The 20,917-nt window shown below is 39.6% G+C and overlaps 1 protein-coding gene and 1 non-coding gene across 3 annotated transcripts in view; both read left to right on the top strand.

Annotated features, from left to right (window-relative positions):
- The first annotated feature begins 1,118 nt into the window (after window positions 1–1,118).
- The window catches only part of Lpcat3 (lysophosphatidylcholine acyltransferase 3), a 52,407-nt gene continuing 32,608 nt past the window's right edge, over window positions 1,119–20,917 (top strand). For both annotated transcript variants that reach the window (XM_071610369.1, XM_027951267.2), the window contains exon 1: window positions 1,119–1,351. In XM_071610369.1, the coding sequence (XP_071466470.1) occupies window positions 1,201–1,351 (151 nt within the window). In that variant the 5' untranslated portion in view covers window positions 1,119–1,200. The remainder of the gene's footprint in view (window positions 1,352–20,917) is intronic.
- On the top strand, window positions 11,174–11,246 carry Trnaa-agc (transfer RNA alanine (anticodon AGC)). The gene has a single exon. It is a non-coding gene; the product is annotated as a tRNA-Ala (tRNA).

The raw sequence follows: 20,917 nt of genomic DNA, 5'->3' as shown, positions 1-20,917 counted from the left end.
GTGCTTGCCTTCAAGTATAGTCACACATTCACTAATGCCACTATTTGTGCACTCCATGGCTTTGTAGTCGTTATTATATTTCCAAATCCGGCCCAGTCCTGGGCACACACTAAAGCACTCAATACATGGTGGAGAGGAGATAGGGTTACACGTAGGAAATGAGAATAGGAAGCAGCGTGGGAAGAGAGGACTTATATTTTGTTTCATGTTTCTATTCTGTTTGATCTTTTATCACGAACATGCATTGCTTGAAAAGTGAGAAAACTAGTTGAATTGTTAATTAAAGTAGTAAGTGTTAAACAGGCATATCTTAATTTCATCGCCTTTCGGAAAAGGGAGAAGGTCATGTTTTACTATAGGAAACTATGTGGGGTGGGGATGTAGCTCAGTGGTAGAGTGTTTGCTTAGCATGGGGGATACTCTGGGTTCGATTCCTAGAACTTCCAAAAAGGAAACTGAATGGGAGAGAGGTCCGTGGGATACATTTTTTAAATATTAAAAAAAAAAAAAAAAAAAAAGGCAGGAGTGATCCTGGGCCTGATCCTGAGCCCAGTGGCTCTCCCCAGACCTCTGGGACGACAGGGCGAAATGCCTAACAGTTCCGGAATTGAAGAAGGGCCCGGGAGGTACCGTTAGGAGGCGCTCGCGAAGCTGCATCAGGAATTCCCGCCTCTCCGTTATATGCCCCAGTAACCCCAGCGCGCCGGCGACCGAGAGTAACCTCGCGGTCAGGTGACGCCCCCCCCCCCCGCCCCAACTCTCGCCTGCTTCTATCTCAGCCAATGGGAAGGCAGCGAACGAGCCGGCCGGACACTGGCCCGCGCCGACTCCTCCCCCGAGCACTTAGGACTGAGTTGAACAGTCACCATGCCGCGCGTTTTAGACTTTTCCAATAGCAGCCCAGAGTCCCGACTCCAGGTCCCGCCCGTCCAGGGTCTGCCCGGTTTTCACTCTCGGAAGGAGTCACCTTTGCCTTACAAGCGTTCAGACCCGCCTTCTTCCTACCTTGTTCGCTAGGCCCCGCCCTCTGCTCGTTTCAACCAATAATCGGGTGGGCCTGGTGACTCTGGGCGGGCCCGCAGCCAATGCGCACGCCGTGGGCGGGCCCCCGGCCGGAATTGGGGGTGAAGCTACAGCATTTTTGCACACATTCGGGGCGCGCGGAACTGGGGGGGTCCCTGGTGGGCGCCCGCAGTTAAGATGGCGTCCGCAGTGGAGGGGGACGTGGGAAAGGTGGTGGAGCCGATTTGGGGTCTATGGTCAGGTTTTGAGGAGCTGAGCCTTAACAAGTTGGCGACGTCCCTGGGCGCGTCGGAACAGGCGCTGCGGCTCATCATCTCCATCTTCCTGGGTAAGGACCCTCCTGCCTCCCTCCGCCCCCTCGCGGAGTCCCCGGGGAATTGTGAAGGAATGGGGACAGGACCTCCCTCTTTTCCTGAAGCCACCCAGGAGGGCTCTGTTTGGTGCGGGTGTGAATCCTAAAACACACCAACCATTTACTGAGGGGAAGACAGAAGTCAGGTCTCGAATCTGGGGGCACTGTGCCCTTTGAACCTATTCACCTTTCTTTTCGACCCCTGCTCTGCCCTCTGGCCCCTTATTCTGTGCCCCCACCTCCTCAAGCCATGCTCTGCTATGCCCCCACGAACTGTTTTTATTATGTTGCTCTCTTGAGTTTCACTCTCAGGCCATGTGTATTGCTAATCTTTTATTAGTAGCCCCCACACATGCGTGCTTCTGTCGGTAGGCATATGCTCCCTAACTCGGGTATTTTAGTCCTTCAGGCCTCCTCAGCCCCATATACCATACTTCCATATTCTGAATCTATTTTGTGCATTGCCAGCTTATATTACACTTTCATCTTTTTTGTGTCCCATTTCTAATATTTTCTTATACCATATTGCCCCTCCCCTTTGCTACCCACCTGTCATTTATCCTGGAATATCATTTTAATGTTGAGCTTGGGAAAAAGGACTAACAACCTCCTTAAAAACTATCCATGCTGTTCCAAATGTTTATTACCCGTATGGTTCAAAGGATGTGATGTGTCTGAATTTATGTCACAACAAGCTGTATTATAACTGGTTTATAGGCGCATATATATATATAGAGGGGGGGGCGCAGCATAGTACAATGAAATAGTATGTGGACTTTGAAGGCAAAAGAATTGGACCCAGTCTTGCTGCTTGATCACAAATGATGGGACCCCAGACAAGCCACTTAACCTCTCTGGGCCTGATTATCTATGAAATGAGAACAACAGCACCTGCATAGGATTACTGTAAAGTCCTGTAGGAATTTAAACGTCAAGATCATAGATGACTGATAGATAATTTGAGTAGTGGAAGTTCTTTTGAAGGTTATATAAAACTTTAGCTAGGAGATTGTAGAACTTCAGCTGAGGGAGTGGTAGGAAGAATGAAGTGAAAGCTAAAAGGATGATAAATAAACAGGAATGGGGCAAGAACAGAATATTACAGATCTGAACCCTAAGAAGTTTGAGACAAGGTTGGACAGATGTGGAAGGGCTTAACTGCCAGAATGAAATTTGGAATTTTTCCAGTAGTCAGTAGAGATGTTGACATTTAATATCACCAAAGGGTGTTAACCCAATCTAGATAATGGAAGAGGCATCAATTCATATTTAAACAACCTTAGCTAATATCATTGTTATTTGCCTATTAACCTATAGAACCAAGATGATTTTCCTTTCTTCCAAATAAAGGTCACTTTTTCCCTCCCTTGTAGAATTGTAAGGTTTCAGAAGTAGAAGAGATCTCAGGTTGTAAAATTTGCTCAGTGTCACCCAGGCATAACCCAATTTTATCAGCACCCGGATCTAAAGGCTTCTTTGTACCACATTAGCTTTGAACTTTCTACTCTTTGAACCTTGCTTCTGACCCAGTTATTTGTTGGAATTGGAATTGGCAATTAAGAGTGTTTACATCCATTACTTAGGAAGCTCACTGTTGATTTCTCAACTATAAATTATTAAATTATGGAAACATAACACAGGTAGTGACAAATTATAAGGGGCAACCTGTTAAATGGAGCAGGGCTGGAATTAGGACTTGGAATTTGTTGTTTGTGTGCTGAATAATCAAATACTGTCTGTGCACTCTTGGGCATTACTTTATGTACTGCTATGTCTTGGGCATACAGCTGATTAGGAAATAGCTCCATGTGCTACCCCTCTTTTTCATCATTCCTTGGTGTAATACTCCCAAGCCCCCTTGCCCGTATTACCATTTCCCTTTTTATCTAAAATATAATATTGCTTTCAGTACTAGTAATTAATTGTATTTCTCATTTTAGATCAACTTGGGCTTAATGTTGCCTCATGTTAGTTATAGTTTTGTTTTCAGCTCTGGGTGTTGAACCTGGGGCCTTGCATAAACTGAGCAACTAGTTAACACTGAGCTATACTCCAGCCCAGTTAAAGCTCTTTTAGGTAGATATGTATGATTGTATTTGCAGACATAGGTTAAGTACATGTAAATATAAATTGATAGACATGTGCATGGAAGAAGGAGTGTATTTGGTTTTAAATATATATCTCTTACAAAGATTTTACCGTTCTGTGTATGTAATCTAGAAATATTAGTGTTTTAGCAGTGAGTTCCTGGTTCCTGAACCCAGCTCTCTCAGGGAACTGGAATCCTGGAGGAATTTTTTTTTTTTTAATTTGGAACTGAGGATTGATCCCAAGGGCACTTTACCAGTAAGCCACATCCCTAGCCCTTTTTTTAATTCTTATTTTTTAAAAATTTTGAGCTTCTGAATCACTGGGATTACAGGTGGATGCCACTGTGCTGGGCTGAAAGAAATCTTGGTAGAGGTAGCAAGAAGGCCTGTTGTCCAAAATGATTTCTTATTTGCTTACTCCTGATTAGAGATCAGTTTGAGTTAAAAGCACCTCTGAAGGGGAGAGTTAGTTGTATTAGTCACATTTTAAATTGTATACGCTGAAGCAGGCAGATTGCAAGTTCAAGGCCAACCCTAGCAATTTAATAAGGCATTTAGCAACTTAGAGAGACCCTGTCTTAAAATTAAAAAGGGATGGAGATGTATCTCAATGATGAAGAGCCCCTGGGTTCAATTCCCAGTACCACACATACAAAAAAATTTAAAGTGTAAATCACTTTTAATCATCACTGTTAACATCTTACTTGAGTTTTGTGTGCTGATCTTGAAGTGGAGCAGACTGGCTTTCAAATTTTTCTGACTAGGACTTATGGTAAGAAATGCATTTTACAAAAAAAAAAAAAAAAAAAACAAAGAAAATATATTTTACAAAGTGACCCGGAACACATGCGTATATATATCTATATTTGTATTTCAAACAAGTTTTAGGAAATGATATTTGCCCTTACTCTTTTCTTCTTATTATTATTTATGATCCACTAAATTGATTTCATGATCCATTAATGAATTACAGAAAGCAGTTTGAAAAATTCTGAATTAGAGGCTGTCATTTGAGTGGTGGAAGCGGAGAGCAGGGCTGGGTATTGAACCTGGGGTCTTCCCACATGCTAAGTACACACCACTGAGCTGAACCCCCCTTCTCCCTTGTAGTTTTTAATATTTAATACTTTTAAGAAAAAAGTAAGTTTTTGCAAACTGCTGTGTTGGAGCATTTTGAATACCCAGAGGATTCTATTAAAAGGGTGTGTGTTGGTACATTTGTTTTATGTTTCATTTCAAGGAATTTGGTAGACTGGTGCTGGAGGTGAATTTTGCTTGAGCCCTGGTGCTGGCAGATGTTGCTGGGAAACCTCCCCTTCAGCAACTTGGGTCTTGTCACTCCTTAACATGACACTCCTTAACATAAATCGTTTAGATAAATTCAAACAAATATACCTACTGTGGACAAAGCAGTATTCTTAACCCTGCAAGGGCAAGGGCAGTGGGAGCAGAGAAAGTAATAGTACCTATACTCAAAAGGCATTATAGTCTGTTGGGGGTAGGGAATGTGTATGAGATAAATACACTAATAACCCTAATGAAAGGCAAAAACTGAAGTGCTATAAGAGGGGAAGAAGGCATCCTGAGGTTTAAAGATGGGACATTTTGTAAATAATGAACTTTAGAAGTTGAGTAAAGTTTCTGGAGACAAATGGTAAGACCTAAGGGAGAACATGAGCAGAGTTGCTGGGGTAGACTGTGTGGGATAATTCAGGGAACAGTAAGTAGTTCAGTTCAACTGAAAAGGAATTAAGAAGTATTAGAAAATAAGGCTGAACTGAGTGTACACATCTGTAATCCCAGTAGCTCTGGAGGCTGAGGCAGGAGGATCACAAGTTCAAAGCCAGGCTCAGCAACTTAGTGAGGCCCTAAGCAACTTAGCGAGACCTCTTCTCAAAATAAAAAATAAAAATGGCTAGGGATGTGGCTCAATGGTTACAGAGCTCCTGAGTTCAATTTCTGGTATAAAAAAAAAAGAAAAGAAGGCCATAACTGTAGGTTATGAAGCTGTGAAAACCAAAAGTATTGAGTTCTTAATTAAGTAAGTGATAGGAACTATTGGAGTTTTTTGTTTGTTTGTTTGTTTTTTCATGGTGCTGGAGCTCAAACCCAAGGCTTCACACATACTAGGCAACACATACTGAGCTACACCTTCACCCACATTGGAGAGTTCTGAATGGGAAGTAGTATGATTGAAAGTGTATTTGAGAAGATAATACAGCATAGGGTGGTTTGATTTTTTTGTTTGTTTTATGGTACTGGGAATTGAACCAGGGGTGTTTTATCACTGAGCTATGTTCCACCCTTCCCCCCCCCCCAATATTGAGACAGGGTCTCTGTAAGTTGCTGAGGGCCTCACTCTTGCAATTTTCCTGCTCAGACTCCCAACTTGCTGTAATTATAGAAATTTACCACTGCATCCAGCAATAGTAAAGGGTGATCTAAAGTAGTCATAGACAAGAGCTAGGGAAACTAATGAGAAAAAACAATGATTTAGACAGGATGTTCTAATGACTTGGAGGAGGGGATTGGGAGGGGGGTTGCACTGAGAGAAGAAGGAATCTCAATTGTTTCAAAAGTAGATTCTGTACACACTTTTATCTACACAGCTGTTCATGCCAGAAACCAAAGAATCAACTTTGTCATACTCCTGTCACTCACTCCTCACATTCCAGTCACCAAATCTTATCAAAATGACCTCCAAATTGTGTCTCAAATTCATCTACTTTTCTCCATTACCACAGCCACCAGCCATCTCTCATTAGAAACACCCAAGCAGCCTCCTGACTGGTCTCTAATTCTCTTCTTGCCCCCTCCAGTCCACTCTCCAAAAGCAGCCAGAGTGAGCCGATGCTGTGCCTCTTCTGCTCAGAACCCTTCAGGGGCTTCCATACGTGGCTGGTAAGCCCCTGCCTGTTGCTCCAGCCTCGCGTCAAGCAAGTTCACAACCTTTAGCCACATGGCCACCTTTCAGTTCTTCAGAAAAGGCATTAAGCAGCAGCAGCTGGGTGTGGTGGCGCTCTCCTGTAATCCCAGCAATTTGGGAGGCTGAGGCAGAAGAATCACAAGTTCAAGGCCAGCCTAAGCAATTGAGTGAGACCCTGTATCAAAAAAAAAAAAAGGACTAGGGATGTAGCTCAGTAATAGAGTGCTCCTGGGTTCATTCCCCAGTACCATTAAAAAGAAGACAGAATCTAATTCATATTGATTATGTTAATGTTACTGCTCTTTATTGATAGTGGTAACCGCTGGCATTTATTAAGGATTTTACTGTAAACCAGACATTATCCTAAATGCTCCACAGGCAACTCCCTGGTGAAACCTGCCAATTATCCATAAGATAATTACAGTACTAGTATGATCTCCCTTGTACAAATAGGAAATGAGGGCCTACAAAGGTTAAATAACTTGCCTAAGATCACACTCAGTTCTGCTGGACTCTTCTGTATCTGCTTTTGGTCATAGTTTAATTGGGAAGAGCGAGTGGGGGTGGAAAAGAAATGCCCTTGATAATTTTTTTCTTCACTCTCCATGGTTAAACCAAGATGTGCTCAACACGAGATACCTCTCAGTGTCCAAAGCTAGAGCTGGCCAAATGGAGCAGATGGCCACAGTGCTAAGTATGAGTGTTCCCTAGTCTTGGCCATATCTGTAGCTTAGCTGTCAGGCTGATCAAAAATTGCAGTTGGGGATAAGAATGCACTCATCAGAGATTCAGAATTAGCATCAGTAATGTTAGGGACCTTTAAAATCAAAGGAGATCATGTGGTTTAGTTCCCTTTGGACCAAAGTCACAACTGACTCTTCAGGAAAAATTCATTATTCAGTGCAAAAAACTTTTCTTCAGGTAGCTTTAAAATCAAAATATAAAGAAACCAGACTGGGGTTGTGGCTCAGTGAAAGAGCACTTGCCTCTCACATGTGAGGCACTGGGTTCGATCCTCCGCACCACATAAAAATAAACAAACAAAATTAAGATATTAAAAAAAAATATATATATATATATATATATACATACACACACACATATACATATATACATACAACAACTAGCTGGAAATTAAATAGAATTAACTAAATAAATGGGACTTATGATCATAATATAAAGCAGGATCCAAAAATTTTACTATAAAATAGGGGAAGTGTCCTAAATGACTTTCAAGGGCCCTTCCAATTCTAAAAGTCTATTGCTTCTTCATTTTTAGATTTTATACTAATTCATAGCCATAAATTTCATCATTGCCTAAAACTTATTTGAGAATTTCCTTTAAATATACTTTTCATGACTTTTTCTATACTTCAAGATCTTACATTGTACAAAACTTCATGTTTTGAATTCTAGTATAAGTTTATTGTCAAACAGAAGCATCTCTTTGCAAAGACATGTAATTAGGGCCCTTGAGATTATTTGCCCAAGCTAATTTACGAGAAAATTACATACCCACTGGCATTGAAGCATGTCTGGGCAACCATGGGAACTCACTTGTGTTCAGTCCAGCAGCCTTACAGAAATGGTATTTGGTTTTCAGAGGGAAAAATGGCATTTTTGCAGGGCCTTAAAAAGGATGGAAAGATTCCAGTCAGGTAGAGTTGAAAGGGGGTGCTTGCCAACTACAAAGAAAATTGAGTATATGTGTGGAGATCAGGAAAAGTGAGAAAAATCTGAGGAACAATAAATAATACACTTTGGCCAGAACAATAGAATAGCCTTAAAAAAGAGTAGGAGAAAAAAATCAGACCTTTCAGGTAGAGGAGGGTTGGGTGGCAGAATAAGGTATTAATTTGTGATTGTTTTTAAAGACCTGTAGGCCTAGCTTCAAGTTCTGGATCAAATATGTACTAGCCTTTCAAGCCATCATTTTTTCATGTCCCAAAGACCAATTTTACTAAAGTATTGAAACTAAGAGTTAAGAACCTTTATGTAATAAAAAAATTAGAATTATATTTAATTTACAAAAGCAAGCAGTATTTTCAAACAATGCAAAATTCATATGAATTTTTAAAATAATACAGTCATCAAAAAAATTAATTTTATATTTCTAAAGGACTTCTTAGGCATGCCCTTTGTGTGATGGGCTCATTCTCCTCTCCTCTGGAAACTATTGAGAACCATTGCTTATTGGGATGCCATGAACACTAAATGTATGTAAACTATGTAAACACCTGACTAAGCCTGACCCAAGACAGTTTTAAATAGTTGTTTTTTCCCCTTTCCTCTCAGTAAACATTAATCTTCTCCCTTTCCAAGGACATTCAAAGTGTGATCTTTGAACTAAGAGCATCTGCATCTCTTGGGAACTTGTTAAAAGTGCATGTTTCTGGGTCTGCCCCAGACCTGGAGAATGAGAAACTGACCAGAGATGCAGGAATCCGCCTTTTAACAAGACTTCTAGATTCTATTAATTACCCCTAGAATTTGAGGATGATTCGGGTAGGTTTTCCTTCATGAATTTTGTAATACTTGAGATTATAATAGGATCTTAAACTTTTTGAAATGTTGTTGTGTGCTATGATCTAAGGAATAATCAAAACTTTCTTAGATTATTCTTTATGGTTTGGTGTTCCCCCATTAGCTGGTATCTATTGTTATTCTTCAGAAGTTGATAATGTTATCAAGTAATATTGTTAAGATCATGATTGTCATTGTCTTTTAACTATCATAACATGCACCAGCTGCTTCATGCTTTTAATGAGGTCAGATACAGAATTTTCTCATAAGGTGGTTGGACTAATGGCTCCATTTTTCCTTCTGTCTTGTGTCAACCACCTTGAACAATAAAACACTCCTAATTGATCTCCTTACATTTTTCTTAATACACTTAATAACTGTGACTTATAGCTGTAACAAAAATCAGGTGTCCCAGTTGCAGGTGTCAGGGAAGGCTGTTATAATGTCAAAGTAAAGAATCCTTTCCAAGCCAGGTACCTGTAATCCCAGCTATTCAAGAGGCTGAAGCAAGACAATCACAAGTTCAAGGCCAGCTTAGTGGTAGAGTGCCCCTAAAGAAAAAAAACAAAACAAAACTTCCCAAGCATATTTTTTAAGGGGTGTGTGTGTGTGTGTAAAAGAGAGACAGAGAGGGAAAGAGAGAGACAGATTGGTTTTCCCAACAGTTGCCTAAATCAAGTACCAGGAACCCACTAGGAGTTCTCCTGGTAAAACAATAATGGCTTCTTAGACGCTCCACAGCTATCTATAATTTGTATAGTTCAAAAGGTGTCCTTATTTCTTGCCTGTTTTCAAAACAGGAAGGGGGCAGGGAGAATAAAACATTAAATGGAGAAGAAAGGATGAGTAATTTCTGGATAAGAATTTCTATTTGACTTGAGATACTCACAGTTTTTTTTTTTTTTTTAAATCAAAGTAGCTCCTATTCAGTCAGTAGTTGTGTTGTGTTTTGTTTTAATTTTTTTTTTTTTGTAGTTGTAGTTGAATAGAATGCCTTTATTTTATTTGTATATTTTCATGTGGTACTAAGGATCAAACCCAGTGCAAGTGCTCTGCCACTGAGCTACAGCCCCAGCCCTCAGTCAATAGTTTTAAAGATCAGTGGAATGCAGGAAGCTCTAGACACCTTGAATAAAGGATTCTGTATAAAAACCACATACGTGTGTGGCTGTTGTTAGTAACAGATATATATGCCATTTCTTTCTAACTATAAGGACAGTTTATCAGAGAGTGGGTAGAAGATTAAGTCAGAAATGATCAGACCTGGGTTTTGATTTTTTTTTAAATATTTTTAAAATTGTCGATGGACCTTTATGTATAAATGGGGCTGAGAATCGAATCCAGTGCCTCACTAAGTTGCTGAGGCTGGCTTTGAACTTGTGAAGCCTAGGCAGTCTATCACTGAGCCACAACCCTAGCCCCAGATTTTGATTTTAGTTCACATAAAGTCTTCAAGTAGACCATTTAAATGTCTCACTCCAACTACAGGCTAAGTTTAAATTAAGAATAAAAAGCTCTTGTCAATTAAAGATGTTTTTTAGTACCAAGTATTCAGGTTGCTATGGCATTTTCGTAAGAAAACCATACGTGGTCATATCTGCTACATAATTTACATATGGTAAGATAGTAATGTTGCAGGCAATAAAGAACTCACTGTGAAAACTAAAGGATTTATGTGCAGATAATGTGTGCAAATCTTGGGATATTAAATTCCAGAAGGCTAAAGTTTTTATTTCAGTATATTTGTATTCTATAATGAGAAATGGTATCCATGTAGGTGTGGCAAGTGGCTTATAGTTCTAGAGTTTCCAATTTCTGCTATGATAGCAATTCTAAACTCAGATGGACTTGGACACTACTCTGGATTACTGTCCATAGAACTACTGTTTACAGGCCAGCAAGCAGAAGCCAACTGGAATAGTGCCTTAGTACTCTCTTAGGTCCCTATGGCATATACCTCAGACAGATTTCTTCAAGTGTTGTTCTCTGTGTTGTTGTTTTTTGTTGTTGTTTTGTTTTGTTTTTTATTGCTGTCACTTTGTTTTGCTTTGTTTTGGTGCTGGGAATTGAGCCCAGGGCTCCTAGTAAGCCAGAAGTAGAAAAGATTGATTAGAGTTGAAGTACAGACATACTGGGACCTTGCCTGAAAATGATGAACCTTAAATAACTAGAAATCTTCATTCTTTAACTAAAGGATAATCTAACTCTACTTTTTAATTCTTCCTGATCATTGGCTCTCTGAAATAATAGGAAATAAGCTGGGGATGTAGCTCAGTGGTAGAGTACTTGCCTAGCATGCATGAGGCCCTGGGTTCAATCCCCAGCACCACAAAAAAAAAAAAAAAAAGAAGAAGAAGAAGAATAGGGAATAAGTAGGGCATGTCTGTAATCTCTGCAATTTGGGAGGCTGAGGCAGGAGGATCACAAGTTCAAAGCCAGCCTCTGTACTTTGGTGAGATAGTCTCAAAATAAGGACTGGGGATGTAGCTCAGTGGTAAAGCACTGTGAAAAGTAAAGGATTTATGTGCAGATAATGTGTGCAAATCCAATTCCCAGTACCCCCCCCCAAAAAAAAAGGAAGTTAAAGGCAAACATACAAACTCCTAGATAGCAATGAATATTCCCTCCCACCTAGTGCTGAGATCAAGCCTAGACAAGCATTCTACCACTGAGCCAAGCTACACCCCGCAACCCACATACATTTATTTTTTAAATGTGTATAGCCAATTTTGCAAGTATGCCCAGTGTCAGGCTCACCAACACAGCAGAAGTGCTATAAGCCACTAAGAGCCTAATAAACTGTCAAGAAGATCAGGTTAATTGTTGTTATTTGTTTTTCTTTGCTTTGGTTTGGGAATTGAGCCCAGGGCTACTACTGAACCACACCATCAGATTTTGCCATCTTGTTATACATTAAATTTTATGTATGTTTTATAAGATTCTAAAATATATATAATTTTTTATGTTTTCAAAAATTCATCTCAAATCAAGTAATGCTAAGATGCTGATGTTGAAAGAAGTAGATCATTTCTGACTGGTATGGTTCGTGATAAATTGGATGTGATCAAAATTTAAGAATTGTGCATTCCGAGCAACATGGGAGACAAAAGGATCAAAAGTTCAAGGCCAGTCTGAGCAACTTAATGAGATACTAAGCAACTAATGAACCTGCCTCAAAATACAAAATAAAAAGGCCTGGAAGTGTAGCTCAATGGAAATACCCTGGGTATCACCAAAACAAAAAACAAAAACCGGAATGGGCAAAGGATATGAATAGATAGTTCTGTAAGAAAATACACAAATGGCTGATAAGCACATAGAAGAATGTTCAACAACATTACTCATTAAAGGAGTTCAAATCAAAACCACACTGACATACCACTTCACACCCACAAGGATGGCTATAATAAAAAATACAACAGAAAAAAAACAAGTGTTGGCAAGGACGTGGAGAAATTAGAACTCTCAAGCATCGCTAATGGGAATATAAAACGGTTCCGCCTCTGTGGAAAGCAGTATGGCAGTTTCTCAGAAAGTTAAAGTTACCATATGACCTAGCAATTCCACTCCTAGGGATATACTCAAAAGAACTGAAAACAGTGGCTCAGACAAAACCTTGTACTTAAGTGTTCATAGCTTTTTTTTTTTTTTCCTTTTCCCCTTTGTTATAGAACCCAGTGTTTTACCCCTGAGCTATATCCCCTACCCTTTCCTTTTTTTTTTTTTTTTTTTTTTTGGTGGGAGGGGGTCCTGGGGATTGAATTTAGGGGCACTCAACCACTGAAGCCACATCCCCAGCCTTATTTTGTATTTTATTTAGAGACAGGGTCTCAATGAGTTGCTTAGTGCCTCACTTTTGCTGAGGCTGGCTTTGAACTCACAATCCTTCTGCCTCAGCCTCCAGGTTGTTGGGATTACAGGCATGTGCCATCGTACCACCGGCCCTACCTTTTCCTTTAAACTTTGAGACAGATTGGTCTGTCTGGTCTGTTGCCCAGGCTGGTCTCAAACTTGGGAGCCTCCTGCCTTAGCCTCCTGCACTCAATGTTCACAGTATTATTATAATGGCTAAAAACTCAATGTTCATAGTATTATTATAATGGCTAAAAAGTAGAAATAGGCCTGCAGTTGTAGTTCAGTGGTAGAGTGATTGCCTAGCATGTGTGAGGCACTGGGTTGGATCCTCAGCACCAATAAAAATAACTAAAGTGTAGGCATCATGTAAAAAAAAAAAAAAATAGTAGAAATAACCCAACTGTCCACCAACTGATGAATATTTCATACATACAATGGAATATTATTAAGTTATAAAAATGAATGAAGTACTAATACATGCTACAACACACAGAAACCTTGAAAATATTATGCTAAGTAAAAAAAAAAAAAAAAACACACAAATTACTTGGTTTCATTTACATGAAATACCCAAAATAAGTAAGTCCATCAAAAACCAAAAAATAGATTGGCAGTTGCCTGGAAATAAGAGGAGGGGTGAGTTGGGAGAGTCAGCTCTAAAGTATGGGGTTTCTTGTTGGGATCATAGAAATGTTTTGACATTAGGTCTTGGAGATAGTTGCAAAACATTGTGAATATACTGTAGTCCACTAATTGAACACTTCTTCAGAAAAGGAAGAGGAACTATGTGTGATCATAGAGGGAAAAAAAAAAAAAAAAAAAAAACCTTCCATTCACATAGGGATAAAATGAACAGTATGATCAGAAAGACAGATTGTGAAGGGCCTCAAGTGCCAAGTTAAAAAGTAGATTATCATCTTGTGAATGGTAGGAAACCATGGAGTATTTTGAGCAGGGGGTGGTATGTTTAAAGCAGAGTTAGAAGAAGTTTGATTTGTGAAATGGAAAGGAAAAATACTGGGCAGCCAGAAGGAGAGGTAGAAAATTCTATAAGGTCATGGATTCAAGGCTCAGATTTTCATGAATGACCCCGGTTATGCATGTACATGTATAAAATATGTAGTCACCTGGGGAAGGCTGAGGCACTAAAGAGGTAGTACAGCAGAGTAGTTTAAAAACAAACTGGAGCCAGAGGTCTGGATTGAAATCCCAGGTCTGCTACTAACTGGCTCAGTAGCTTTAGGTAAGTAAGTAAACCTCTCTGTGCTATAAAATGAGGGTATCCCATTTTAGGGTTGTTGTGAGAGTTAATGTTTGCAAAGTGCTTACAATGTCTTGCTCAAAGAAATATTCCAATAAATGTTAGTTACTAGTCTGAGACTCTAGTACAGGCATGAATATTAGCGGGCAGCTATGTGCTGCTTTGTTCTCTGCTCCTGATAACATGAAGTAATAATCATAAAGTGTTAAAGAAAAACAACAATCTTTACTCTGTGTAAAATGACCCTATAGAGAGAACCCACCTACTAATAATGAAGTAGAAATGACAGAATGATCGTTCTCAGCCAGAAAAGGTTTTGTATACATTAGCAAGTATAATGTTGAATTTGGTGATTGTTTTGTTTTGCCCTGCTGGGGATGGAACCCAGGGCCTTCCACTTGAGAGACAAGCAGGCAAGCCATCTACTGTTGAGCCACACCCCCAACTCTGGTTCTATTCTTGCTTTGAATCAGTCCCCCCTATACTGTCTCAGCAGCATAATGTCAAGGCATGGCCCCCCCTTCAGAAATTGGGAAGCTGCATTTTATTTTTTTTATTTAATTTAATTTATTTATTTATTTATTTATTTTGGTACCTGGGATCGAACCCAGAGGCACTTAACCACAGAGCCACATTCCCAGCCCTTTTTAGTTTTTAATTTCAGCAAGGGTTTCTCTAAGTTTCTTAGGGCCTCATTAAGTTGCTGAGGCTGGCTTTGAACTTGTGATCCTCCTGCCTCAGCTTCCCAAGCCATTGGGATTACAGGTATGTGCCATCATGCCAGGCTTTAGCAGTCATTTTTTAGTTAGTTGTATTTCACCTATGGTACATGAAAAACAGAAAACCAATGAATAGTAGAATTAATTCATTTCATTGAAACATGAAACAAGATATTTGTACTTAATTGAATCAAAAATGTATCAAATAAAATACCCTGCTCCCACCATGCATGGTGGCACATACCTGTAATCCCAGCAACTCTGGATGATGAGATAGGAGGATTGCAAGTTCAAGGCCAGCCTCAGCAACTTAGTTAATTTTGAGACCCTGTCCCCCCCTCCCCCCAAAAAAAAAACAGGAGTGAGATTGTGGCTCAGTGGTAAAACACCCCTGGGGTCAATCCCCAGTACCAAAAAAAAAAAAAAACCTACACTGTAAGCACTTCTATTAATAAGTGCTCTAGTGAGAGAATAAAGAACATTTTGTACTGCATTGTCTGTGAAATCTTGTTTTTAAATTTTTCTTTTTGTGGAGTGCTGGGAATTGAACCCAGGGCCTTGTATATGCTCAGCAGGGGCTCTATCACTGAAAATAAAATGATTTTTATTTAGGCCAATTTCAAGTTCTTAAGGTGACACAGGGCTTAACAAAATCCAGTGTTTGACTTCGCCTGTTTTTACTTATTTTTTCATTTACTAAAGGAAGAACTGCTACAAATGTATGTGGGTGTAGAAGAAAAAACATTGCATATGTAGTAGCGGGAAAAGCTGGGCACTGCAGCCCATGCCTGTGATCCCAGTAACTTGGGAGGCTGAGGCAGGAGAATCTCAAGTTTGAGACCAGCCACATCAACTTAGCAAGGCCCTAAGCAACTTAGCAAGACCCTGTCTCAAAATTTAAACAAAATAAAAAGAACTGAGGATAAGGTCCAGTGGTAAAGCGCCTCGGTTCAATTCCCAGAAGGGAAAATGGGAAGAAAAAAGTAGCAGGAAAATATTTTTACGGAGGTCATACTCCCCCTTTCTATTTTCTTTTGAAGGGATACAGAGAAAGAAAGACCATGTATTTACATGTATTTAGATTCCTAAGAACAACTAGGGTTCTCTTAGAATCTCACCTGGGTAAAAAGCAGCTTATTATTTCATTTGCTGAAACACCTGTTGAGAAAAGAAGTTTCACCTCTTATCTATGTATACAGAGATTATTAGGTTTGGACAGTCTATAAGAGAGATGTTTCCAAGATAAGTGTTTGCGAGGATTGGAAAGAGATCAGCTGATTAGTCACTTGGCAGTGACAGGGCATCCCGTGGGCAACTCTAATCTAGATCAAGTTAGACCAGGAGTGAACCACCTTTTCTCTACTGCAGACCAGGGCCATGAATTGGGGGAGGGGGTGTAACACTACACACTAGTTGGACTTCCTTGAGAACCATGAAGTATATATAATCCAACAAACATTAAAAATAGGAATAATACTTACAAGAATATAGAATGGAATGAAAAGGGGGGAACAAGAAGTTAAAGGACTTGAGACATCAGGAGCAAGTGGGAAAGCGAGAGAAACATGAAACAGGAGTGGCCTGCTCACTGCTTCTCTCTGCCTCTAATGGACCTGTTGCCCCAGGTGGGAAACAGGTGTGCTCAATTTCCACCATCCTTTCCAATCCTGGACTGAAACAGTTGCCCCTGCTGTCTATAATACAACCCTTAGCATATAAAGATTCAGGTTACCTCAACTACATCCCACCACCCTTCTTTTCCCTGCCTGCCCTAATTCTGGCTGCATCTCTTTTGAAAAACACCGGATTTTAGCCACTATATGTAAAAAAATGTTAATGAAAAAGAAAGGGAGGCTCTGCATCACATGATTTTCCTTTATACATGTAAGCACCATGAACTAGGGGTAATGGGGCATCCCAAAGTCCACACTTTTAGTCTTGCTGCCTCTTCTCTTCAAATTTGCTTCTGAGGTACCACCCCTTGCTGCCACATTCCAGCTGGCACTTCCTGGGTGTCACACTCCTGGCAGATCCTACTAAACTTCACCCCTTCTCAGGCCTAATGCAGCCACTGATAGCCAGGATCCTACCACCCCCAACACTTGGCCAGACAACCCCCTTCCCACCGAGCACCACTGGAACTAATTTTGGGAATATGTCTATTTATTGGAAAATCTTGATGAAGCCTTGTAACCACAGAATTCTGGAAGGAATAACAGAATTTTTAGACATATGTCTAGCTTTGTTGTGTTGGGTTTTTTGTTGTTGTTATTGTTGGTACCACTTGGTACTACAGGTGTCTGCCACCATACCCAGTTTATTCTTTTACGTAATCCAGAATTTATGGAATCTGAAGATAGATATGCTTATACAGAGTATTTGGCTATATATAGAGTAAGTATTTTTAAAGTGGTCTACAGGAAATATAGTAGGGTCCAAGATCACCCCCACAGTAGATACCAAAAACCACAGTACCAATCCCTATATATAATGTTCCCCCTGCCCCATACATACATATGATAGAGTTTAATCAATAAATTAGGTACAGTAAGAAATTAATAATAAATAATAATAAAATAAATATAACAGTATATTGTAATAATATATATGAATGTGTTCTTTTATGGTTTGGGATTTTTTTGTTTTTGTTTTGTTTTTCAGAGAGCTGGGGGTATTCTACCACTGAAGTACATCCCAACTTTTTTTGAGGCAGGGTATTACTGCATTGCCCAGGCTGACCTTGAACTTTGGGATCCTTCATTCTCAGCTTCCCAATAGCAGGCATTCTGATGTGTGCCACTTCATCTGACTGTACTGCAACTTTTTCACTTAAGGGGAACCCTATTTACAGCTTCTCTTTGGCATATCTGAATTGCCAGCATTGCTACTTCTGTACTTTGGGACCATTATTAAGTACAACAAAGGTTACTTGAATGCACGCACTGGGACACGGTGACTCTGATAACTAAGTGCTTATCAAAGTGACTAATGAGTGGGTAGCATATACAATGTGGATACCCTAGATAAAGAGTTTATATCCTGGGATGGACAGTGCGTGACAGTGAAAGATTTTGTCACGATTCTCAGACTGGAATTGTGTATAATTTAAAACTTATGATTATTGCTTATTTCTGCAGTTTTCCATTCAGTATTTTTATATAAAGTTGACTACAGGTAACTGAAACCTCAAGTAACTGGAAGTTCAGAAAGCAGAATCTTGGATAAGGGGGCTACTGTGTATATATGATGCTTTTGCAAATATCTTCTATTTAATCTGCACAACAGCCCTGCAAGATGGCTGGTATTTTCCCTATTTCACAGATGAAGAAATTGAGGTACAAATAATGTGAATAATTTGCCCAGGCTGCAGAACTGAATTTCTAAAATAGATTGCTCTTGATTCCAGAGCTCGGCCCCATGGTTATCAATTTACAAAGAATTAAAATGTAATTAAATGCCCTGACTATAGCAGTTGGGCATGGTGGTGCATGCCTATAAGGGGCTTGAGAGGCTGAGACAAGAAGATCACAAGTTTGAGGGCATCCTAAGCAATTTAGCAAGGCCCTAAACATCTTAGTGAGACCCTGTCTCAAAATAGAAAATAAAATGGGCTGGGAATATGGCTCATTGGTTAAGCATCTCTGGGTTCAATCCTCTGTACAAAAAAGTAAAAATTTTAAAAACTCAAATACAGGTCACTGAGGTGTCTTTTTTTTTTTTTTTAACTGGGGATTAAACCTGGGGGCACTTCATTTTTCTGCTGAAATAAAGAAATGACAGTAAAAAGTCTCTTTTAGCTTTATGTTTCAGTCTATAAATTTTTATGAAAATATTTTTCAGAAGAAATGAATCTAAAGTAATAAAATAATTATGTAGCCATTTGAGCAAACAGTAAGTCATATAGAAAAGTACTGTGATACAGGTGTTCAAGCATAATGTTTCTTGCCATTCTTTTTGCCATTTGATCAGACTAGAAATATGGGCAGCCACTGATGGATGACTAACTTCTTCCTGGGCTAAGAAGCTTATGACCTTTGAGTGCCTAATTCCTGTACGTCATATTATAACTTTTCAGTTTTGTTGATACCAGTCAGCCAACTGGTATAACATCAGTCACTAGGATTGAATGAAGAAACCTTACTTAAGGAAGAATATTTTGCTTTAAATGGAGAAATTTTAAAAAATACTTTTGGTAGGGCTTTGGGGGTAGTTCAGGATTAATTTGGGCCTGAAACTACAAACTATTAACATTGATAACAAAACTTTCTTTTCCACAAGTATTAACCATCCATTAGTTCATCTTTAAAATGTTTCCTCTAGATTCAGGTGCAGTGGTACACACCTGTAATCCCAGCAACTCGGGAGGCTGAGGCAGAAGGTTGCAAGTTTGGGGCCATCTTGAAAAACTTAGACCCAGTCTCAAAATAAAAAATAAAAGGGGCAGGAATATAGCTCAGTAGTAGAGTGCCCCTGGGCTCAATCCCCAGTACAAACACCAAAATGTCCCCTCTAGGATGAAGGAGTTACTCTGTGGTAGAGCTCTGGCCTTGAAGGAATGGAGCCCTGGGTTTCATCCCCTGACATCAAAAAAAAAAAAAAAAGAGTTCCTCTATTCTTCATCCCCAGAACTTTTTTGCAGGGAGGGTAGAGGAGTGCAGGTACTAGGAATTAAACCCAGTTACACTTTGCCACTGAGCTACATCCCCAGCTCTTTATTGTTTTATTTCAAGACAGGGTCTTGCTAAATTGCTAATCCTCTGGCCTCAAACTCCTGAAATTCAGGCTCATAACATCATGCCTGGCCCCAGGGCATTTTTGATGACTTGTCCTAGTTTCCCTGTATCTCATATCACAGTTGTCAAACTGCTTGAGATATTCAGCCTTGTGTAACTTTCAGAAATGAACTGCTATCTTCTCACCACAGTGCAGGGAGAGGAGATGGAGTCCCCAAGAATTAGATTAACAAAGTACAGTAGAGCACTTAAATGTAGTATTAAGATGAAATGTTTTTTGTTGTTTGTTTTGAGACAGGGACTCACTATGTGGATCAAGCTGGCCTTGAATTCATGAGCCCAAGCAATTCTGCCTCACATCTCAGCCTAACTGGGACTAGAGGAATATACTACCACACCTGGCTTAAAATTAAGTTTATAAATGTTTTTAGCTAGAAAGATAAGCAAGTGTAAATGTCTGTAGGGAGGAAGTATGTGTCTGTGGAGTATAGATTATTATCTAGAAACCAGAAAATAACAGTTGTTGCTTCAAAGGAACACAGTTACTAGTGATTCCACTCCCAGGTCACTGCCAAGTACCAAGGCATGTGGCAAGAATTTTAGAATGGAAATCAGGTGATGTGGATTCTAATTTGAGCACTACCCTATTAAACTTGCCAGTTAACCCCTTTGGGCCTTAGTTTCTTATCTTTCTAATGAAGGGTTTGGAGTAGGTAATTTCTTAGGTTTCTTTAATTAGAAGATTCTGTATTCATAAATAACCATTCAGCATATGAGTCAGCTGGAGATACACAGGATTGCTGGAGTGCAGAAGGTGGATTGGCACCCTGCCCTACTATCAGCAAGGCTTAATCTGCTAAACAGGACCAGTTCTGAGCAAATTCCAAAGGTGAGGCACACCCTCTCCTAAATATCCATAACCTACAAGGACTTTTGTCAGGTGACAGAGTAAGTCAATAAGGAAGTTCTGAGAACTGATGTGCTTACTTAGTTACCTATCAAGTGCAAGGCAGGGCTGAGCTCTTCTTTCTAGTTCCATTTGTCTCCCTTTTCTGTCAGTTCTCTAGCACAGGAATTTCCATTTTGGTGAAAGCATAGGAAAATGACAAATCTTCAAAGTAGAAATAGTTTAAATTGCATATCAAAATATTTGACAAAAACAAACTACAAATAAGCTATATTCTAAAGCAGTCTTTTTCTTTTTCTTTTTTTTTTTTTTTTTTTTTTTTTTTTGATGGTACTAGAAATTGAACCCAGGGCCTTGCAAATGTTGAGTAATCCAATGAACTATACTCCCAGCCCATCAATCCTATTTTATAGTCTGTGATTCTTGAGGAAAATCTTACCATAATTTTTTGGGGGTGTGTGTATGTGCATTGTACTGGGGATTGAACCCAACGGCCTCATGCAAGTACCCTACCACTGAGTTATATCT

This window comes from Marmota flaviventris, chromosome 3 (genome assembly GCF_047511675.1).
Source record: "Marmota flaviventris isolate mMarFla1 chromosome 3, mMarFla1.hap1, whole genome shotgun sequence".
Taxonomy (NCBI): Eukaryota; Metazoa; Chordata; class Mammalia; order Rodentia; family Sciuridae; genus Marmota; species Marmota flaviventris.
Note: the sequence above shows the minus strand (reverse complement) of the source record. Positions and strands in the feature narration are given on the sequence as shown.